Source organism: Cyclopterus lumpus, chromosome 8 (genome assembly GCF_009769545.1).
Source record: "Cyclopterus lumpus isolate fCycLum1 chromosome 8, fCycLum1.pri, whole genome shotgun sequence".
Classification (NCBI taxonomy): domain Eukaryota; kingdom Metazoa; phylum Chordata; class Actinopteri; order Perciformes; family Cyclopteridae; genus Cyclopterus; species Cyclopterus lumpus.
The window spans coordinates 5,704,194-5,726,915 of NC_046973.1; the positions used below are offsets into that span (position 1 = coordinate 5,704,194).

Here is a 22,722-nt window from a genome sequence, read left to right on the forward strand (position 1 = left end):
AGCAAAATTACGTTGACACTCATAAAACCAACTGCCATGAAATGTCCTATTTGTGTATTTCAGTAATTTATATTTTATATTTCTTTCTCACACGGACGGTCATAAATGTAATCTCAGCAGAAAATGAATGCACACTAGCGTCATCTCGGGGTCTGCTTGCACGCCATGATATCTGAACGGAGAGCACACCAGCAGGTGGGGCTATTTACCATGATTGGAGAAGAAAGAAAGCCTTGCCTCACTGATTGTTTAAGATTCAGTCCTCAAAATTTGACCTCTACAAGGATATGAGAAAAATAGCTGCAGCTTTGTTTACTGGCCTACTGCCTAACATTAGCTGTGATTGTGGTGTGTAATTAGTGAGTATGACGTGTTTCTTACAGTTCTAAAACAAGTTGCCATAAAAAAGGATTCTGGATTATTTATTGTAGGTGAAATAAATAAACTGTATATCAGACAGGCCCTTTCTCTGTCTGCTTGTGCAAATGAGGAATGACGTCGTCAGTGAGTCTTACCGCTAATGGAGGACTTGTCAGTCTATTGTAATGACATGTCTACGTCTACACATCCCTCCTCCCTGCCTGCAATCACTCCATACCCCCATTCCTACTATGAGGAATTCATATAGCAATACTCGCTGCTGCAGCAGCCCTCCCCCCACCACTCACTCCCCACACTCGTCCTATTCAGCACCCTGGAGAGCTGCTGCAGGTACTCAGGCCGTCCTCTGTGAGATGGCTGATGAATGGCATGAATTGTACAGGAGGGATGTTAAAAATGGAAAGATGGGAGACGGAGGTAGAATTATCCTTGCGTGACAGAGGCTTGGCTCAAGCCGAGCAAGGACAGACATCTTGGGGTTATATGTTTATGCATGGAGCAGCGGTCAGAGCAGCATCAGATTCGCAGCAGGCATGAGTCTGGTCCATAGACACAGCTGATGAAAATAAATGATCCATCTTTCAGACCTGTTTCCATCACAATGACAAAACTCAGCTTTTTTCCTCTCTGCTTCTCCAAGGTTCAGCAAATTCTAATTGACTGTGCAATGGTGCAGTCCATGATTGTTTATTAAAGACAATCAGGGCATTCATATGTACATACATCTCAAATATGTCCAGCTAAACTGGCATGATGACATATAATTTAAAGGATTCTCTGTGAATATTTCAGTGTGAATTCATTGAGCAGATATAATCTATGTGTGTGTGACATTGCAGTGTCCTTGAATGGTTGGTAAAGCCACCTCCTATAAGTGGGCTGAACCCATGCTTGCTTTATCCTTCTGTCTGCACCTTCCCTGCCTGCTCTCCTTGCTTTTCTGTTCATCGAAGGCTTTCAATTCCTAGATCGGCACTATTGTTTGAGCGCCCAGCCCCCACAGCAGCGAGAGTCCCCCCCCCCACCACCACCACCACCACCATCACTGCTGTGTTACCAAAGAACAAAAGGGAGAGTGTCAGACACCACCCACTAGATCTCTTTCACACAAGAGCCCCCACCTCAGTTCCAGATGGGGTTGCCTTTTTTCAGGGTTTCTCTCAACCCCAAGAGTCCTCCAAAATGGAGCCCCCCCCCCCCTCCCCCTGGAGCCCACTACTCAGCTGCTCGTCATCCACCTGCTCGGCCGCCACACGCCCGTGGCCAGGGCACGTCCCCCTTCTATCCCACCCCACCAGGGAGTCCTATTAAAATCATTAACCACTTTCTGGCTGGGATTTGCTTCCAGGACATTACTCTGCCAGCAGTAAAAACTTGAACAACGTTTACTCATAAAAAGGAGGAAAGACCCACAATCTATCTTTGGCATAAAAAGGAAAAAACTGTATAGCTAACAACTTTAAAAAAAGATAGATAGTGATGTCTTTTCTAGCTCTTCCTAGTTCAGCTGCTCTTCAAGCAGGATGGAGGAATTACACAAAACTGATTATTGCAATCAATAATGCTGAATCTAATCTATGTCCTGTGGTGGCGGTGTCCTATACAACGTGCAGGCAGATGCTCATTTATTTGTTTCTCTCAAAGCATCAACATGTAGCATCTTCAGGAGAATTTCTGCTTCGACCTCCACCCCTGTCTTGACCTTTCCCCTCCGGGGACAGAGAGTGAGGTATAGCAACAGGATACATCTGCTACAAGACAGACAGCTGCTTCTTCTCCTCATGGTGATCCTACAGTCAGGGGTTTTGGGGGCCAAGGGGGTGGGGCTAAAGATAATCATTGCTGAATCACTTAAAATCTGCATATTTTTTACAAAGCACACAAACCTACACTTCTTGGTAGTAACCCCCTCTGGACGCAAAACAGTATATTGAGCTATTTCAGAGAGAAGAAAAATCTGTTGCAGTTATTTGCTTATTAACTGATCAACTGTAGAGAATCAACTGAATGTATATTGCACAGCAACACATAAGGCTGAGCCACCACTATGCACTGCCACACTTTCTCTTCTGCCTACATTACATGCATGGTTGCATACGCTGTCACTCACTAACCAAGATTTATGGAAATATTCCCTTCCAGCTCCCCTCAGTGCAGTGCGCAGAGCACATTGCTATTAATGTTCTCCATGTTGGAGTATATGCAGATATGTGCATATTGTATGTTTATGAGTTCTTCACAGCACTTGCTTTAGACTTTTTACAGGATCCTGTGCTGCAGGAAACAACTAAAGCCCCATCACCATTCCCCCCATCCCACCACCATCCTCCAGTCCCTACGGGTTCAAGCACCCAAATCAATTGAAAGAAAGAGGAGTGCACTGTGGCCCTCCCCCTACATCTGTCAGGAAGGGAAAGCAGGAGGGGCCGCACTCACGGGCCGTACAGGGGAACAATATCACTCCATCTGTCACAAACCGTTTCATCTCTGATGGGATAAAATATAGCTCACAAATACATCTACCTCTATATCATCTCTGTGTATTAGCTTACTGGTGCCCAAGCCTCTAGCAATTCCCAGAAGCATACGCAGTGGCTTTTTGTCTCATATTACTTTCCTCCCACCAGCCAGCACTCTCCAACCACCTTGCAAATTATGCTTTTAAGCCAAACAGCATGTTCAAAGAAATGATTGCACTTTACACACAGTGAACCATTTAATGAAAATGGAACACTACCAAGTAACGGAAATTTGCATGTAAAAAGTTCCAGAATGAATCTGCAGAGCTGCGAAGCTGAACGCGCAATGAAAGAGACAGCACATATTGTATTTGGAGGAATTACTGAAGAGAAGAGAGAAGAAGAAAAAAAAGTAAGATGCAATCTGCTAATAACCAGAGAGCTCTTTCATATTTAAATGGTGCTGCTGCTGTGTTTGGAGGATGGGTGTGGCCCGCTGATTCTTCTTGCCTTCTGAGCTGTCGCGGCTTTGTGACGTCCACAATCCCATTTGCTCTACCAAATTATGCCATCGGACCGGCCACCGTTCAGTGCAGAGGACGAAACGACAACCCTCGACAATACCTATCAAAGTCGACAGCCCTCCACACTGATCTCCGACACAACAAGCTACTGTAGCCCCAGTGATCCGGCGAGCTGGAAGAACAGCACAAAATGGCCTGGCTGTCTACTGGAGGGAGGAACCAAAAACTAAAAACCCCATATCCCCAAGAGCCATCATGCATCTCTTTCAGCAGCAGGTAGAGCTGCAATCTCAGTCATTCATATTTAATTCCACAAGAGTTTCCGGCCAGACTAATGTGCTATTGATTTCAAGTCTCCTGTTACCAAAACAGGGGAGGGCCATGATGGGGAGAGAGCTGGACTACAGGGAGTGAGAGCAAGAGATTGAAAGAGGAGAAGAGGATGAAGATGGAGGGAGGGGGGAATAGAGTGCCATGGCTAAACCAGAGAGTTTCTCTCAGAAATATTCTCATATTACATTTGGAAAGCCATGCATCATCTATCTTATAATAAACTCTTTCTCCGTCAAGTAAATACAAAACAAATGTGACATGAAAGCACGAGCTGCACGCTTCAGGTTGAGGCAGGAGTTATGTTTTATATTATTTATTGCCGGGGCATTTAAACAGCTCATGAAGCTGAACACTGCTCCGCCTAACAGAAGCTGGCATACGTGCATCTCTTCTATCCGTTGTCTGTCACTTGTGTGTTTTGTTCAGCAGGAAAAAGGAGCGAGAAAAAAAACAAAGAGAATGTCTAAGAGCTTTGTGTATTTAAAGTTGCTCCCTAGATACCAACTCAGACAGAACAAAATTAAAGATTAATAACCATGGCGTTATATTTTAAACGTTTTTTTCCGTTAAACGTGGTCTCTGTTGCCTCGAAGCGAGTTGAACACACACACAGACACACACAGGTAATGTTATGATTGCCGCGTATTAATATATACACCGGTGCCTCGATTTTTTTTTTTTCCGGCAAATAATAAGAATGTTACGAACACACTGCACCGAATTCATTAAAAAAAAAGACTGATAACAGGTTCACCGAGAATTAAACAGGCACATGGAAAGAAGAATATAATCCATAAATAAAAAGATGACAAGAGCATCTACTTCAGAGACTTCCTCCCACCAGCCTGTCTACTCTAATAATAGCCCAGAGACAACACACCCAGACACACGGAGGGAGAGAAAGATATAAGAGAAAAGAGAGAGAGAGAGAAAGAGAGACGGAGAGAAAGTGCAAGAGTGAACCCAAGAGGGAGACCATGAGAAAATTGCCAAATAATACATAAAGGGTTGAATTAGGCCAGTTGCCATTATCAACAAATGTCCTTTTTAAAAAAGAGGCTAATTTAGTTTTGGATCCTTTCCTGAAAGCAATAACTGCTCCACTGCTGCTGCCACAAACCCCTGAATTGCCAAGAGCCAAGCCTAGTGGAGAGACCGCTGAATTAACCAGACCTGAGGCTGAATCATCCTCCCCATCCCCCAGACACACTGTCATAGTGTCACTCTCTCTCTCTTCCTCTCTCCTTCACACACATACACAGGGCCACTACCTTACCGCAGGGCAATGGCAACAGGCATTCATTTTGACGTAATACTACACAAGAATAATAGAGATGAGAAACTGAAAAGGCTAGGCTAGGGAATTCAGACCTAAAGGGCTTTTTTTGTGATTTACAAAGTATTTACTATCTAGAGTTCAAACAGATAATGAATTTGTTATTTACATGCTGCACTCCTGGCATATTCCTGCAGTTCTGGTATCGCTGACGAGATAAAAAGACGATTTAAAATGCTACATAACATATATATGCAAGTCTCTGCACCTTTTACTGGATTTGCTGCTTTGTATATTCTGTCTGTGTGCTGATGAACTTCAAAATCAGCAAACACATTTTGTAAATGCTTTGAGTTTATCCCTCTGGCACCAAGGAGCATTCCATGATATGCTAAGAGAAAAGGACCGCTGCAACAAGACGCCTAATGACCACTAGGGGAGGAACCCTTAACAATAAGAAAATAATCAGTAGAATAACAAAAAGGCTTTTAAGCAAAAACCAATGCTTGATCCTTTGATTCAGTAATGTACAATAGGCGCTTCAAATGCCCTCTTACCCACAGGGAGGATTCAGCTGCCATGCAACTAACCAGGGCTCTAATGAGGGGCCACAATTAAGCCTATTTATTCACATTAAGTGTGAACCATAAGTGGGGCTGCAGTCAGTCGATGGACCTGGGTGCTTTTGTGTTACAAGAGCCGCTTTTATTCACCAAACAAAACGGAAAAAACACAAGCACCTAATGACCAAATCTCTTCTCAGAGACGTTCATACACCACCGGCAGAAACACACACACACACACACACACACAGACACACACACAGACACACTTGCACACACAGACACACACATACTCGTCCTCCCTCTCTAACAAACTGACTCAAAGGCTCCAACGCATCCAGGCTGAGTTGAGTCACTGCTTGACAGAACGGTGGGGGGCGGGGTTAAGACAGACTGACAGTGGGGCTCCATCTCTATCCTCTTATTAACGCTTAACGAGTGCTTTCCTCATGCAATATTCATCTCCGCTAATATCATCCAAGCTCTGAGCCGAGCCTGCTACTTATGTAAGGCAATTATGTAAAATATCAGACAGGGCCCATGTTCAGAATCTGACTGGAAGAGAGCTGCAGGACAATGACAGAGAGAAAGAGGGGGTATGTGACCGAAGGCGGGAGAAACAATAAGAAGCATAAAGTGCGAGGAAATGAGTTACTTGCATGTCCTGTGCTATGTCTTCATCTGAGCACCGACAACGTCCACAGATCCTTCAAAGGCAAGTGGTCAGTGGCATTGATGCACACAATTCCCACCCTCGCACCATCACTCCTTAAAGCCAGAGACGTCTGAGGACTCTTCAAGGTCAGTTAGGGAGTGCAAAGCAGAGGAGAGGATTAGTGTTGCAGGAGGACTCACTTCAGCACCACTTGTCCACTCATGGACACAAAAAAATACAAGAGACAATAGTTTGATAAAACCACTATCACTATCTCACTTCCTCACATGACCACCCTAGACTCAAACACAAATAAACAAACATACACTGATTTGTGCTCACTTGCACGCACACCCACCCCCCTCGGGTCAAGGCCCTATGGGGGTCTGCACAGAAATAGGTCATTTGTCACACATGATGTCCCGGGGCAGAGGATGCATTATAGATGAGCCCAAAAAGCATGTCTCAGTGAGCACTCACCGCACAGGAGGGAGCAGCAGGAGGTGGGCAGAGAGGGGTGAGAACTCCTCAGGAAGGGGATTCATAGACGTCATCAAGTAAGATATCCCTGCTGGCCACATTTCTGTTCATAAAGCAAAGAGAAGAGACCATTCAAGCCGGCCCGGTCATATCTACAACTGTACCTTTCTCAACTTTTCACTGAATAGACTAGAATTAATTCAGGGGGGCATCTGATTATCATGTCTGCACCTGACCCGATAGCTAGCTAGCCATCTGCCTTGCATATACGAGAGGTCCAGAAATCATCCACTCATTAGTCGTATTATGGATTTAATGCTTTGTTTGTAGACACAATTCACACCTAATCATTGCACATGTTGTCTTTTCCTCCCCATTGCTTCAGTTCTGTGATTATGAGCAGAGAATGTGGACTCGGGAAGTCTGCCGATCTACACTCAAAATCGCTTTTATTTGCAAAGACAAAGGCCTGAGGAGTGAAGTTGTGTTTGCTATGGTTTCAAATAGACCTAAATGGAGAATACGAGAGAAAGGAAAGGGCTGTGCTGAGCGAGAAGTGAGTGCAAAGTGTGGGGAATGAGTGAGACAAGTCTGCTGTCTTCTGCTGCACCCATCTGTTTTGAAAGTGCAGGTGGAGCCCTATTCACTCGATTCTGTGTGTGTGTGTGTGTGTGTGTGTGTGTGTGTGTGTGTGTGTGTGTGAGTGTGTGTGTGTGTGTGTGTGTGTGTGTGTGTGTGTGTGTGTGAAGAGGGGGGCAGAAAGAAAGCAAGGGCAGGGAGAAAAGGGGAGTGGAGAGATGGAAGGGCAGGGGTGGAGAAGGAAGGGAGGGGGGGACTCTTGGTGATCTCTCCTGAAGGGGATAATGGGAGAGGAGCGCATTGCAATGGCTGCCATGTAGTACCCTCCCTGCACAATTAGCCAATCAGCAGCGCGCTCTGCCAGCCAGGAGGACGCATAAAAGAAGAACATTGCAGCAGAGGCACAGAAGGAGACTGCGAGAGGAGCAGGGAATTACACATAAAAACAGCAGAACCAGAACACCCTCCCCTGGACACACCCTGCTGAGGATCACTGCTTCTCTTTTTTTCTGAACCATCGCCCACGCCACTCGGAGAGAACGCTCTCCCTCATCATCATCCAGTAGAAAACCCCTTTCTCCTCATTTTCATCCTATAGAGGACACCTACAATCTCAGAGGGCTGAGATTCCCTGGCGAAGATTGTATTTTTTTTCCTTTTTTTCTTTTTTTTTTCCTTTTCATTTGGACTCCTGACAAAACACAAGGGCCATATCATTGAAAGGCTGAAGAGCACATAGAGACTCAGCCTCCAGCTTCAAGACCAGCAGAAAGAAGGACCTAGATTTCTTTCATTGTACGTCAAGAATGGTTACTGTACGTATGACTCCATTTCTCTTGTAATTGTGAAGGGGGTGCTGTAGCAGCATGCTTACATTGTATCCCTTTGTGCTCTCTGATATGCATGTACACATATGATGGAGACATACACAGGTTTATATATATATACACTTAGTGGAGATAAATGTCATTGTAAAAGGAGCTCCGTGACTTTGCCCACATGCCGGAGCACAGAGGATGTTTGGGATCGGTATCCTATGTTTTTGTCCGATGTGCAATGCCGTATTATTATGATAGGATTAACGATCGATAGCGGCAATTAGCAGTCTCATACGGAGTGATGCGCCATGCCGGCTGCGCTCCAGCCTGCAGTCATCATGCGCGCTGGATAAAGTCGTTCTCCTGCCATTTTAGATAGCACAGCCTTCACGTTTTTGGTGCCACTTCGACTGCCTACACGTCGACGCTTTGATTATTTTGTTTTTTAACTAAATGATGCAGGAGTCAAGATTTAGGAATTCCGCAGCATTGCGATGACGGAGATGGAGAGAGGCGACGAGGCGCTGGTTCAGTGTGTGTGTGTGTGTGTGTGTGGGGGGGGGGGGGGGGGGGGGGGGGACTGGCTTTCTTTGCCTGGTGCAGCACAAGGATGCTGGAGACGGGGGTTTGTGAGACAAAACATGATGCCTCGGAGGCTGAGGGCCCATCCAGCGAGGCAAAGGAAAGAAGAAGAAAAAAAAAGGGTCGAGTCACTCCGGGAGGGGGAGGAGGGAGATTACGCATCCATTGGTTTGCATTGAATCACACAAAGTCCAAATTCCTCAGGGTCCTCGTTGCGATGCAACCGAGTGAATGGGACTGGAAATCTCTCTTAGGCCGCGACAGTATGAGGACGCGCACGGACATCTCCATTTTAAGCGCATTTCCTCCAAGTATCACATCGCATATGTACAAGATGGCCATGCTTGCGTCGCGCGTGTCGGCTAGAAGGGGATGTGAGCCGTGATAAATTAGCTTCGCTCTGAGCCGACGGCCGGATTGGGCGTGTCTCTGCTGGACTTAAAGCACCAAACGAGGGCCTTGAAGCCTCGACAGGCCTACTCCGCGTTGCTCCTTGACACGGTTGACATCTAATAGAACAATTAAGACAGATTTACATTTAATTATAGAAGCCAGGAAATATAAATATGAAACCAAGGTATCAGCGTGGATGCTGTTCAGTCAAACCGTATAGTGTTAAAACCCACATTTATTAAAAGTGACTTAAAAACAATCCACAACTATATATTTATCAGTTTAGTTTTGTGGAATTATGGAATTAATAATTAGAATTGGAATTATATCGACACGTGGCAAAATGTCAGGCTGTGACGAATAGCAACACAAGATACATAATTGAACACATAGGAACAGGGTGTGAGAGAAGGAGTTGTGCTCATCAACAACTTCTACATCTCATTTCACTGGATTTGAATGTATCTGAATATTGCTCCGGGAGAGGGGGGGGGGCAACACAAAATGGCAAAATGGAGGTGGACAGCATATTGTTTTATCGCCTGCGGGACTCGGACTGTCCACTTGACACATCTCCAATCCCAGTTTTATTTTCTCTTTGTTGTGCATCACCTATTGTCACACGCAGGACGACACAGAATCCCACCGACAGAGGACAGCTCCCCTCCACATGGTCCGCAGTCCTCCATGCCTGTACCGCAGTGCCAAGCAAATAAAAGCGTTGAGTCAGATAACCTATCCAAGGCACTTACACAATTCAAGGACAAGGGCAGTCGGGGCCATCACTGTAAACCAGTCTAAGCTGTTGATGCCAAGTTTGTAAAAAAAGAAAGAAAATACAGTTCAATGTAAATAATTTAGGTTAGAGAACATCTTTATTCTCAGTCCAAAAACAATCAAAAGGCTTCATGTTGTTTCTTTGCAGTTAAGACATGGCCAGTCTAAATTATATGAGACGTTAAATGTAATTATGTTATGTAAGCGGGGGTTTGCCATCGACTTCATGTAATTATCAAATCTATCAAATATTCAACCTTTAGGGAAGAAAGAGATGAATGTGCCCTTCATCTCTTGGGCTCAAGTATCACACAATTTAAATATGATGTACAGCTTTAATACTGTTAATATTGGTTGACAAGTTTATCAGCGTTGTGGGAAAAAAACATATTTTTCTCTGACCATGTATATGGCCATTCTCATTGTGCTCGCCGAGTTAAAGCCAGCTTTTAAAATACAACTCTTACAATACAAGACTGTTAACGCTTTGAGGGGAAAACGGTCCAAATCAGCAACTAAATATCTCGCATTGGTGATGTTTTATTTGACCTATCGTGGCGTTTTTTGACTTGTGGCTGGCAACTGTAACAGTCATTGTTCCCGGAGAGTCCTGCAGCCCCCTGGCCACGACACAAAGCGCCACTGTTTACATTAATATTCATAGTGCTGCCATAGCCTCTGCGAGAGAAGAGGAGGAACGGGTGGCTCTTTTGTTTGCTCGTTTCAATACGTTTATTCAGCAAAAAGGCGCTCCGGTTCATGAATGCCTGCAGAGCTCAGAGTATTGCCTCTTTTTCTTATTTAAAGGGGGTTAAATAACAAGAGAAATCGAGGGGATTTTTGCCGTATTTAAATAGCCGCATATGTTTTACTTTTTTTTCACCCTCTTAATTAATCGAATTACAACGTTGTTCAGAGTGAACAGAATATATAGAATACAAACGACTCGGTGCTCTTTGCTGGATTATCCACGGGCCCGTGTGGCCTCAAACGAGACCGTCCGAAAGCCACTCCCTTTTTCAGCACGCTGGATAGCGCCCCGCATGCTACGAGGACTCGCAGGACACGTTTGTCTGCTCCCATCTTATCAAAGCAGCGCGTGCACTCAGTGAGCTCAAATCTTTTAGAAAATGGTTTATTTTTAGTCTGCGGAGCGGAGAATAGGACGGAGCCTCGGTGCATGGCGGACGGGGGTTGTGACTCCTGTCGTCCTGTTGTTTTACAGCTGCCACCATGATCCCTTAAGCTGCAGAGAGTGTGGCTAATGCCCTTTGTTTGGGATAATCCTGTAATCTGTGTTATTTAGAAGGGCTCATTTACACTTCAGCCTATAGCTTTTAATTCATGCATTCCAGAAAGAAAACCTTTATATAATGCATTATAACATATAGACCAGAGACAAGGTTACATGTTACAATGAGAAATCATTGTCATCATTGTTAGTTTGAAAGATCCAGGTGGTGAAGTCTTCAATCGTCATTTTTGATTTGATGATCAGTTGTGTTAACACAAAGAGAACTAAAGTACACGTTATACACACAATACAAGTTCATTTAAATCAACACAAAAACAGAAATTTCCAAATCTGTTTTGCTGGAACTGTGTGCCAAAACCTAATGCTGAAGGTGGCCATGCCCTTTCCTCTCTTGTTCCATCTCACATTCACATAGAGATTGTCAGTGCACTGTAACATGTAATGTAGCATATCTCATTGTATGACTTAAACTGTGGAGACGAGTATTCTTCCGTACATTATAGCCTCCAGTGCTGAGCTGCATTTGGAGCAGACATGAATTGGGGGAAGCGGTTTATAAGCATCCGAAGACAAGAGAACAGTGACTGCATTTAAATGTAGTCATGCAATGCTTCTGCGTTTTGTAATTTAATGGTGTACAGTGTAGGTGGCGGTGGTACGTGTGCTTGGCAGTGGAGGCAGGGCTCTTGTTTGCGTGCAAGTCTGGGTTCATGTGTTTGGCAGAGGAGGCAGGGCTCTTGTTTGCGTGCAAGTCTGGGACCATGTGTGGGCGATGCTGATGCAGTACATTAAATATTAAGGGAGATCTCACAGAACCTCAAAATAAAATAAAAATAGAGTGCGGGACAAATATAATTTGCATGCTGGGTTTTTATCCTTATTAGATAGCCTATAAGAAGTATGTAAGAAGGGGACATTATATTTGCGCCCAGTACGCCATGCGGTACGTTTTTATTGTCTGGAGCCTGGAGTAGATCTATACTGGGCGTGTTAGGATTATTCTTGCTCTTGTAGGCTACAGCATCACAATGATTTATTGTCTCGTTGTCATAGTAATGGGCTTACTGAAAACCAAACTCCAAACCACATTATTTTGATTTTTGTTGTTGGAATATGAAATATGACGGCATCCTCTCTGTTTTTGTATCGTTTCTATTTGTTTCACAGCATGCTGTTCGTAATCTTGTTGCTTGTGTCAGCCACTCTTGTGTGCCCAGCCCTTTACTCAGTGGGTCTGTGAATTATATAACTTCACACTGTTCACTGGGGATGTGTGTTCTGCCATGTTGAGGGTTATTTCAGTTGGCGAGTCAAATTTGCCCTAATATGTTAGTTTTTTCCCCTTCAAAATGCTTTTTGTCATATTCGGGACACATTCAGTTGCTCATATTTCTAGTTAGTCAGATGCATCACACGACACATAGCAGTGTACAATAAATACAACACAGCAGCTTGTTTCTACCTTTGGTTGTCGACGAGTGTTAAATCGTATCATAATTCACAATGGCATGAAAAACATAGTCAGCAGGCATTTTAGCCAGTGCATAAAAATCTTGTGACAGATTGCAATCAATGTTGCACCGCCTTTGTGCGTAGATGTGAATCTGAAGTATTTTATTTTTAGGCTGTCTTAACTCTGTCACTGTGTTCCTTCTCCTCTTGTCTTTATCAATTTGACTTGCTGATATTCACTGCTCCTGCAAAGCCATACAATATTAATACATTGGAGGAGAAACATCTGACCTGTATATCTGCTCCTAATAAGCGCAGACACAAATGCACACTGAAAGCGAGAAAGCCACTCGGCCATTAAAGCAATGCAGTCTCTGAGAGGCGGTTACCTGGGCAACCTGAGATGACGAGGTGAGGCTCAAAGCAAGACGGCAGGTCACAGAGACGAGGAGAAAAGGCAGGTTAGACCGAACCGCACGCAGACGCTGGAGAAGGAGGGAGAGCGCATGAAATGGCACATAAACGTAAAGAAATGAATTATTCGAGCCATGTGATGATAACACAGAAACATAGCCCAATGCAAACACAACATGTTGGTGGATTTAAAAGACATTGGATAGCTGAGGGAAATTATGATGGTTAATTGCCAGGTAAATACTTCCTACAGTATTTCTCTATCAAGTCAGGACATTTACTGAATATCATTTTTAAAGGATTATTTTTCTCTTATTAAGTCCCTTTGCTGGTTTGGACTTATTGCCAAACATAACACCGCCAGTTAAGGGATTTGCAACAACTCCAACCCACAATCTGACATAACAATTTACATTATGGCACAACAAGCACACTGTTTATGCATCAAAACTGTTTGTGAGAGGGAATAAAGACATTCAAAATGCATCAACATATTCAAAATTCAATAATTTTGCAAATGCACACACATGGTAATGTAAAAACAAATGTTAGTTGCTTGAGTCAACAAGGGTAAGCTCACTTTAAACATGTGTATATGTATTTAATATGTACAATTAATCAAATATTTAATTTCATGATGTTTGAACATGACAATAACACAGATACAAATTTAAAAAGCCAATAGGTGCACAATAAAACAAGACGTACAATTTACATTTTCAGTCCATACCCCTGGTATATTAGACATGTTTTCTACTTATACTTATTGCAGGGATTTTCGAAGTTGACTTACACTGAAAACAATGATCCAGAGAACTGGGAGAGTGTGAGGAGAAGGGAAAGGGAAAGTGGAGCATGAAGTTTTGTTTCTGGCCACACAGATTATCCTTGAGGAGCCCCTGTGGATCAAATTAAGCAACATGCTGTACTCCAGAGCAACACAAACACCTCACACCCGTACTCCACGTTCAAAAACAAAAGTCAGTTGACCACGAAGGACAAACGTGTAGTTCGGAACTTATTTCTCTATCAAACCATGACATTCCCTTATTTCATGGAGCTCAAAATCCATTTCACAACGTCACTCTCCCCGTTGTTCGTCATCTCGACCCCTGCCGCCCCAAACTCCCCCAGCCTCTCGCCATCCACACACTCCATCATCACTATTATCCATCCTTGTGTAATGATGTAATGAGGTTTGACCCTGGAAGAGAGCAGGGGGAGGGTAAGAGTAAGGAAAAGGCGACCGTGACATCTGCAGGACCAGAGGCAGGGAGCGAGAGAGGAGGAAGGATGGGGTTGTAAAATGGGGGAGGGGAGGCAATAAATCAGACCTCGTATCCATTTTAGCAATGCTGATTCCTGACCTTTCCCTCTGACAGTGACAGAGTGGGCAGCCTGCGTGCGTCGTTTATATTTATGCATGTATTAGATGTTAAATATGAACACATGCACATTTATAAGGCCATATATCTGCTGTGTGCTATTGTGCCTCTTTTGTGAACTATTAATCTAACTCCACCCTCTTCCTCAGCAGATAATCAGCACCATGGAAACCCAGGTGTCCAACGGTCCAAGCGGAACCAGTCTGCCTAATGGCCCAGTCATTAGCACCAATGGCTCCACAGACGACAGCAAAACCAACCTGATCGTCAACTATCTGCCTCAGAACATGACCCAGGAAGAGTTCAAAAGTTTGTTCGGTAGCATCGGAGAGATTGAATCCTGCAAGCTCGTCAGAGACAAGATCACAGGTGCAACGCTTTGTCCACCTTGGAAAAAAAGAAACCATCGTCCACGACTGGTTTTGAGAATCACTAACACCACTGTCTCGTTCTTTGTGTCCAGGTCAGAGTTTGGGATATGGCTTTGTAAACTATGTGGATCCAAATGACGCAGATAAGGCCATCAACACACTCAATGGTCTCAAACTGCAGACTAAAACAATCAAGGTGAGCCGACCGCTCCGCTCGACAATATTCACTCTAGTTTTTTTTTTCTTTCTTCTTTATTCTTGAAGACGCCCGAGACAAAAAGAAAGGAAGTGGAGATTTTGTCAAGGGGGGGAGGGGGGTTAAGAGAGGTGGCGACAGACGTGACAGAGGGAGGGGAGGAAAATGGAGAGGAGGAGGAGGAGGAGGAGGAGGAGGAGGAGGAGGAGGAGGAGGAGGAGGAGGAGGAGGCAGAAGGGAGCGGTGGCCAGAACAAAGGAAGAGAAAGGGTGAAAAGAGCAGGAGAAAGTGGAGGTCAGAAAGCAAGGGGCGGACAGCATGCAGAGGTTATTGTGATGGAAATGTAATTAGGAAGTCTGACTGCGGTGCGCTAGGGTCAGTCCTGGTTACCCCATCTGCCTCCAATCTGGGCTAATTAGGGGGCTTCTTTGTCCCAAAATCAGATGAGGGAAAGAGGGGGAATATTATTATTAGACACGACTTCCTTCCATGTCCCCCCGACCTGATCAAAGTAGATCAAAGATTGAGACAAACTGCAGGATTGAGAAATCAAATCTCTGAAAGAGCAGAGCAGGTGATCCTCCAACAGCTGCCAACTAACACAGACATTACATCTGACCAATGACTGAAACAATAAGCAGGAAAAGAAATGGATTCAGTCTTTAAAATATGTATATTTGTGTATAATTTCATTCAATACTTCTTACTCTGGAACAACCAGGTAGTAAAAGTGTGCACTGTATTGACAATTATTATACGATAGTGTTGATTTTGTGTTATGACATTCATTATTCATATGATGTATCTATACATAGATCGCTCTGTTAATAATGAACTTCTCAGATGTCGGAAAAATTATTATTCTACTCAATAGCCCAGTTTTATCTTTCTGATTCTGCAGGAGGCTTTAACAGAAAGGGGTGAGGCTGTGAGGGTGGGGGGGGGCAGCAGTAGAAAGAGTAGGGGGTAGCTCGGAGAGCAGAATGCCAATGACCGGATTAGAGGCCATATGGGCTTCAGGCACCATCTGTACTGTGGGAGCGACAGGGAGAGGGTTAATTATAGGGCAGCCTTTGCTCCCCGAACACAGCAACTCCCCCCTGACTCATCCAGAACACCCTAATCACTACACAACACAACCCTGCTGCTCATACAGTCCGTCTGTGTACACAATAGACACTGGTGCCTCAGTACTGATGGATGAAATCCAGAACACCTGTATTCATCTGAAATATACAAGCCCTTTTCATTGGCATCGAACAGCCTGTGTGCAATGAGCAAAGTCCATCCGAGAGCTGCAAATACTTCCAAAGATCAGCGAATGATATTTATCACACCAATACATATGTGTGAACAGAGTGTTTAAAAAGTTGTCGAGCCTCCTGCAAGTCTTGTGATGCACTCACATTGTTTGCTGTTTGCCAGTGGAGCTGTTCTCCCCCGGAGAGGATAGAGACAAAGGAAAGAGGCAGGACAAGGAGGGCAGCTCAGCCCTATCTCAGACAACACTCACTCTGTCTCTCCATCACACGCAAACACAAGCACTGACAAACAATGCACCCAACTGGATTATCTATCACACGTGTGTTCACATGCTCCCATAAACAACAAAATCGAAAACGAGTGCACGGTCCTTTTACAATAAATTAGATAGATGTGGTATGTGAAAAAGCGAACAGAAAACCCAAAAGGGATATTAACACAGACGCACCAGAAAACGTCCGTGCCCCTAATTAAGTCACCAGTGGATTCAGGAAGAACACATCAACTGAGGCTGATGTGTGATTCACCGCAAAGCAAAGCTGACCACTCGGGCTTGTTAGCTGATGACTGGCTTCACTTTGGGTAATGGTTACAGTCTTCTAGTGTCTGTGATGGTCTCATTGTGGCGCGAGTGCGAGCTTAAAGGCACTGATTAAGTCCACAGATAGCCCAGAGGCAGTTGGGTCTGTGGAGAGGAATCAGCAGCAGTCACAAGGAGGACTATTTGATGAGAACTCACTACAGTTACATCAGGACTTTCTAACATGTTCCTTGAGTTGACCTGTTTTGTTATACTCTGATTTAATCCCACTGAGACACATTTGGGATTTGGGCGTATATAATTATAATGCACTCATTGATTGATTTTATTTCGACGCCATAGGTATCATATGCCCGGCCAAGCTCGGCATCTATTCGTGATGCCAACCTTTACGTGAGTGGACTCCCTAAAACCATGAGCCAGAAGGACATGGAGCAGCTGTTCTCCCAATACGGTCGCATCATCACATCTCGCATCCTAGTGGACCAAGTCACAGGTATAGCCATATTACACTTCTCCACGCTGTCACTCCAGCGGCCATTTCCAACAACCCCGTGAATGAAAGACAGGTTCGCCACAGCGGTCCGCGATGCCAAGGGTAGTAACATTGGTTTGTATTCTCAATCGGAGCAGGCATATCACGAGGAGTGGGCTTCATCCGGTTTGACAAGCGAAACGAAGCCGAGGAGGCCATCAAAGGTCTGAACGGACAGAAGCCTTTGGGTGCCGCCGAGCCCATCACTGTCAAGTTCGCCAACAACCCCAGCCAGAAGACGGGCCAGGCCTTACTGACTCAGCTGTACCAGACTGCTGCCCGCCGCTACACGGGGCCCCTGCACCACCAGACTCAGCGTTTCAGGTACTAAACCTTTTGGCAACCCTCACGCCACACTAAGAGAAGAAAATCAAATGAGATAACGTGGCACGCCCCGGAAAACAGCAAAAATGTGGTCTAATTTTATGGGGACGTCTGTGTAATCGAAAAAAAACATTCAAAAATTAAAAGAAAACATTTTCTGTCAATATTAACACAACTTATTGGTAAACTGTTCCTTTAAGCAATATTATAAGCTTTACAGTACGGAAGGAATTGACAATATTGCATTGTCCCTCCTTCTCACTCTTTCTCTCTGACTTTCTTTTAAACTGCAGCATGATCCCTTCACTTGGAAAGGGACCTGATCCAAATAACAGCTCAAAACCAATGTAAGAGACCAGACTTTTCCAAATACAATCAAAAACTAAGGCTTTCTAAATAAATCTTGGTTGAAGAAGAATAACACTGAACCTTTAAAGTTTGCCTATACCACATAGGCGTCATAAAGAGTAAAATTGCCAGTAATTTTTGAAAAAGGTTCAAAGGTCAAAGGCTTCCATTATTAAATATTTTCATGGAACCTTGCAAACAGTTAGTAGATACCCTCTCAGGTTAGGAGTGCTCACCTACTCAGTGTATGGATACGTATTTATAACCAGTAGATGTTACATTTAAACTATTAAAGGGGAATCTATTGTGGAGGCTTAACCAACTGAAGAATAAATACCAGCTGAGACACATACTCGCAGGTCTATTTTACACGGCATCAGTTTGTGGTTGGATGGTTTGGGACTTCGCTGTAGTGAAGGATGCCCTCTGGAGGCCAGCTGGTGAAGAAGCAACATGTTAACTGAAAGCCCCCCTTCTTTGTAGATCTCATAACTAACTTCTGCATCCCCTTCATTCTCCCTCTTGCGTTGCAGACTCGACAATTTACTAAACGCCAGCTACGGAGTCAAGAGGTAAATGCCAAAGGTGTATTTTCAAAAGCATCCATGCCAAAATAAAACCCTCAAACAAAGTGCCTGGAATACCGCCTGCTGACTTCATCTCCAAATCAGAGATAACGGCCATACTTTTTAATACCCACTGCCCATTTAAACCATGTCACAGAAGCAGCCCAGACAACAAAATACAATCTGCAATTGTAATAAGCAATGATGCAAGCTTCTAACGGCAGGGTATTCTGGCATGGCTTTGTTGAACCTTTTCGTTCTTTTATTTTAATTAATAGAAATAATTTACATGTCTTTATTTATGAACTAACATTTGTCAGTTTCAGTTGCTTTAATGTCCCCTTTTTTTCACCAGCATGGACATACCAGATTCGTTTGCGTCTCCTCTTTTTGCTCCAGTTTGTGTATGATTTGATTCCAATTTGCTTTTCATCCCTCTCTAGGTTTCTGTGTTTTGTTCAATACCGTGATTTCTGTTGAACATTGTGATTCGTGTTTTTTAATTCTTGCAGAGGCTTTGGTCAGCAGAGAAAATATTCACATTGTGTGGGTGTCTGTGTCTCAGGGCGCACAGTGTCATTTCGTATGAGGATAGTTTGGAGCCGCTGTGGCGCCCACACATATTTATCTACTTACTGCACAGCAGAGGCGATGGAGATGATGTCCTCCCCGACTCCAATAATTCCTCACAGACACATGCCTATAGAGAGACAGTGTAGAGAAGGGAATTCTGTGTGGAACTTCAGAATGACACCCATGGTAGCTCTCCCACTCTCTTCCCCAGATTCTCCCCCATCACCATTGACAGCATGACCAGCCTGGCCGGGGTCAACCTCACCGGTCCAACTGGAGCCGGCTGGTGCATCTTTGTGTACAACTTGTCCCCCGAGGCGGACGAGAGCGTCCTGTGGCAGCTCTTCGGGCCTTTCGGCGCCGTCACCAACGTCAAGGTCATCCGTGACTTCACCACCAACAAATGTAAGGGCTTTGGCTTTGTCACCATGACCAACTACGACGAAGCCGCCATGGCTATCGCAAGCCTTAACGGCTACCGCCTGGGCGACCGCGTGCTGCAGGTTTCCTTCAAGACCAGCAAGCAGCACAAGGCCTGAAAAAGAGAGAGAGAGGCGGCTGGCACCAGCTCCTTCCACCTGCAGGGAGCAACACCTGAGCTCCCTGTGCCACCACATGGGCCTGGACTGAGTCTCTCTCTGACACATTCTCACACAAATCCATAATATATTATCACAAACATGCAGATACACGCAGACACGCACAGACATGAGCAAACATACCCATAAGCGCAAGCATACACGAGTCAGAGTATCAAACAAACACACTAGTGGAGTTTTTTCTTTTTTTCTTTACACAACATGCTAGTCCTTCCCTGTATTTGCCTGGATTGAATTAGAAGGGGTACGTAGCTGGTTTGTTGGGTAGGGGCAAGAGCTATCTATTTAGGAGACAGTCTAACGAATGTGACAGAGAATGTGTACTGACTGCTTTGATTGAATTCAGGCAAATAATGACAACCGATGAACAAAACGATCAAAAAAAAAACAATTTAAATGAACAAATATGTGCAATTTACCCAAACTCTTACCCCACCATCTCTCCTATTATCTTGCTGGAGAGGATGTAGTCACTTTTTTACACTTGGGCATTTTGAATCAGCGATTTTTTTAGATCAAAGAAAATGAAATTAAAAAACAGTGTTCTCTTATATACGTCTATTAAAAATATTACTATATATTCAATATTTAAGGTGGTTATAATAGCCGAGTATGTAAGCATTTTCTAGAAACTTTGACTACTGTTTCCTGACCTGAATTAGGTGGTGGCTAGCGTAAAGGCCGTTTCTCTACCCTGTGTGAGCTCGTTAGCTCAGACTCAATAAGATTTAGGCGAACCAATGAATACTGGTCGCAGAAAAGAGTCAGAGTCCCTCTTTCCCTCACAGTCTCACGCCGGACAACATTTAGAGTACACAGTTCAATAACTAGGTGATATATTTAGTCCACAAGAACATCAAATAAAGATTCCCTGTATTTCTTCAAATCTATCCTCAGGATGGAATTCAAGCAGACTGTCTGTGAACTTAGAGCAGTAGTGGCAGTGCTCCCATGGTGACAGCGCTCATTAGCAAAATCTCTAGTGGGCGAGGAGAGCGACGACGAGTCGGAGGAGGGGGGGAAACCGTTTCACCATCACACAGCCGCGTCGAAAAAGGAGAATACCGGTGTTTCTTTACCTTTTTGCATCATTATTTCATTGCACCTGTTATTTATTATTATCATTATTATTATCCACAGGCCATTTGACTTAGCGTGGCTTTGTCAGCCATCATTCAGTGTGCTATCCATTTAACTGGAAGGCAGCTGGTTGTGAAGAGGTCAAGAGAAAAGAAAGAAAAACAACACATCCAAAATTATATTGTCCTTGCTGACATGTTTTCGCCTGAGAAAAGTCTTTAGATTAATTTAGACAAATGGAAGCAGGGATATTATGGGGACCCGTGTAGCTGCTAGAAGTAACCACACAACGGCCTAGGCCGGTCTGCAACACCGATGAGCAAAACTCAAGAGCCACCGGTATTATTCTTCCGTCTGGTAAACAGAACGAAGCCTCCCCGGAAACAACAAGGTTGAATGTTCCACCGTTCCCTCGTGAACAACACGCAAAGAGCAGATTAAGAGGAACGCGGTTCCAAATGTCTGAACGTTTAAAAACTGACTTAGAGTCTTGTGTGTGTGTGTGTGTGTGTGTGTGTGTGTGTGTGTGTGTGTGTGAGCGACAATATCGGGCAATGTTAAAAAATGATCGCCGATCCTCTGAGGAGAAAGATTACCATTTCCTCCAGCTTTGCCAAATGCTCCTCAGTTTTATTCAAAACCTCTCAATTCTCTAAAAAGCTCCCTAGAAAACTTTGAACTCCTGCCCTCTCAAAAGATGACTGTACAACATCAAGCCTGGAAATAAGTGTTATAATAATACGTCTGTGTACAACAGAGAGGTATTTATTTATTCGCTTCAGATCTGTTTGGCACTAAAAAACAAAAATAGCATTTCTCAAAATATCCCCAACCCAAATTGCATGAAACATTATTTATGGCACCCTGGATGAAACATTAAGGCCAACCTGTCTACATTTACCACGGGGAGAGCTCATGTCTGTCAATATCAAGACATCTGCACATGATAATAGATTAAATAAGGTCAACTATATTCAAGACATTTTTTGCTTTTGCTTTTCTAAATGACGCTGTGTTAGCCAAAGAGGACGATCTCTTTGAAAGGATTACATTAGAGATAAATCTATTTTTATACATACAAAGGATGAAGACCTTGTGCTGAATTTTTACAGATTCTTAAGCTTGGAAAAATTGGGACATCGCATGGCTTTATTTTAAACCCTCTGATCTTTGCAGAGCAAGGGGGAATAAGCATGCGGTGTATGGGTGGGGATTTAGGGAGGGGGCGAAGGAACATTGTATCTAGTACAAACTTAACCATATCACATTGATTGAAACTAACTTAACAGAAACACATTTGATGTAAAAATCTGAAAAGAAACCACATACATTTAAACACATTTATACTTCTGAGTGCTTAGACGCACTCTCCTCTCTTGTCCTGAAGTCGTGTACAGTGTTGCTTCAACGATGGTGCAGTGAAGTGAAGTTCTTTGACTTGAGAATCCCAGATGAAGCTGCAGTGAGACCGGCTCGTTGCCCAGCTGGAAAACCCAATAGCTGCTTGCAAATAATTTTAAAAAAAAGGTAAAAAAGCAGATTCAAAAACCGTGATGCAGAATTATAATGAACACTGAGCATGATTCTTTTACGATTAGATAGATTTGATTTTTGCCAAAGAATTGCTTTGCAAGTCGGTACCAAGATGGATAAATTAAGACTAACTATATTATTCCCTGAGTAATTGCTGTACAAATCTATGTTATTTATTGAATAAGGACCCTCTACAATTTCAGTTATCATTGCTTTTGAATATCTAAGTTGCACATATCAGTTTGTAAATCCTATATCCACTAAACCAAATGCTCAAATGAAACAGTTGCAAGCAATCGCGTTTGCACAAATTTCATGCACACACCGAATGATAAAAAACAAAAAGCATATCATAAATAAATTCACCTCTTGACAAAGGTAAACAAAAATCGGAATGCGTCCATATCATGTATTTCCCCACACACATTTATATCATCTGCTTCGTCTTGTGACCAATTTAATCCTTT

General features: G+C 43.7%; 1 protein-coding gene across 4 annotated transcripts; it reads left to right on the plus strand.

The window, feature by feature from the left end:
* The first annotated feature begins 8,056 nt into the window (after positions 1 to 8,056).
* elavl3 (ELAV like neuron-specific RNA binding protein 3) lies at positions 8,057 to 19,582 on the plus strand. 4 transcript variants are annotated; one of them, XM_034539333.1, is made up of 7 exons: positions 8,057 to 8,065; positions 14,479 to 14,695; positions 14,790 to 14,893; positions 17,040 to 17,193; positions 17,328 to 17,556; positions 18,438 to 18,476; positions 19,234 to 19,582. In XM_034539333.1, the coding sequence occupies exons 1-7, from the start codon at positions 8,057 to 8,059 to the stop codon at positions 19,580 to 19,582; spliced, it is 1,101 nt and encodes a 366-aa protein (XP_034395224.1). The 4 variants fall into 4 exon arrangements, with proteins under 4 accessions (XP_034395224.1, XP_034395225.1, XP_034395226.1 ...); XM_034539334.1 differs by having other exon boundaries at positions 19,255 to 19,582; XM_034539335.1 differs by lacking the exon at positions 18,438 to 18,476 and having other exon boundaries at positions 17,331 to 17,556; positions 19,255 to 19,582.
* The last annotated feature ends 3,140 nt before the right edge of the window (positions 19,583 to 22,722 follow it).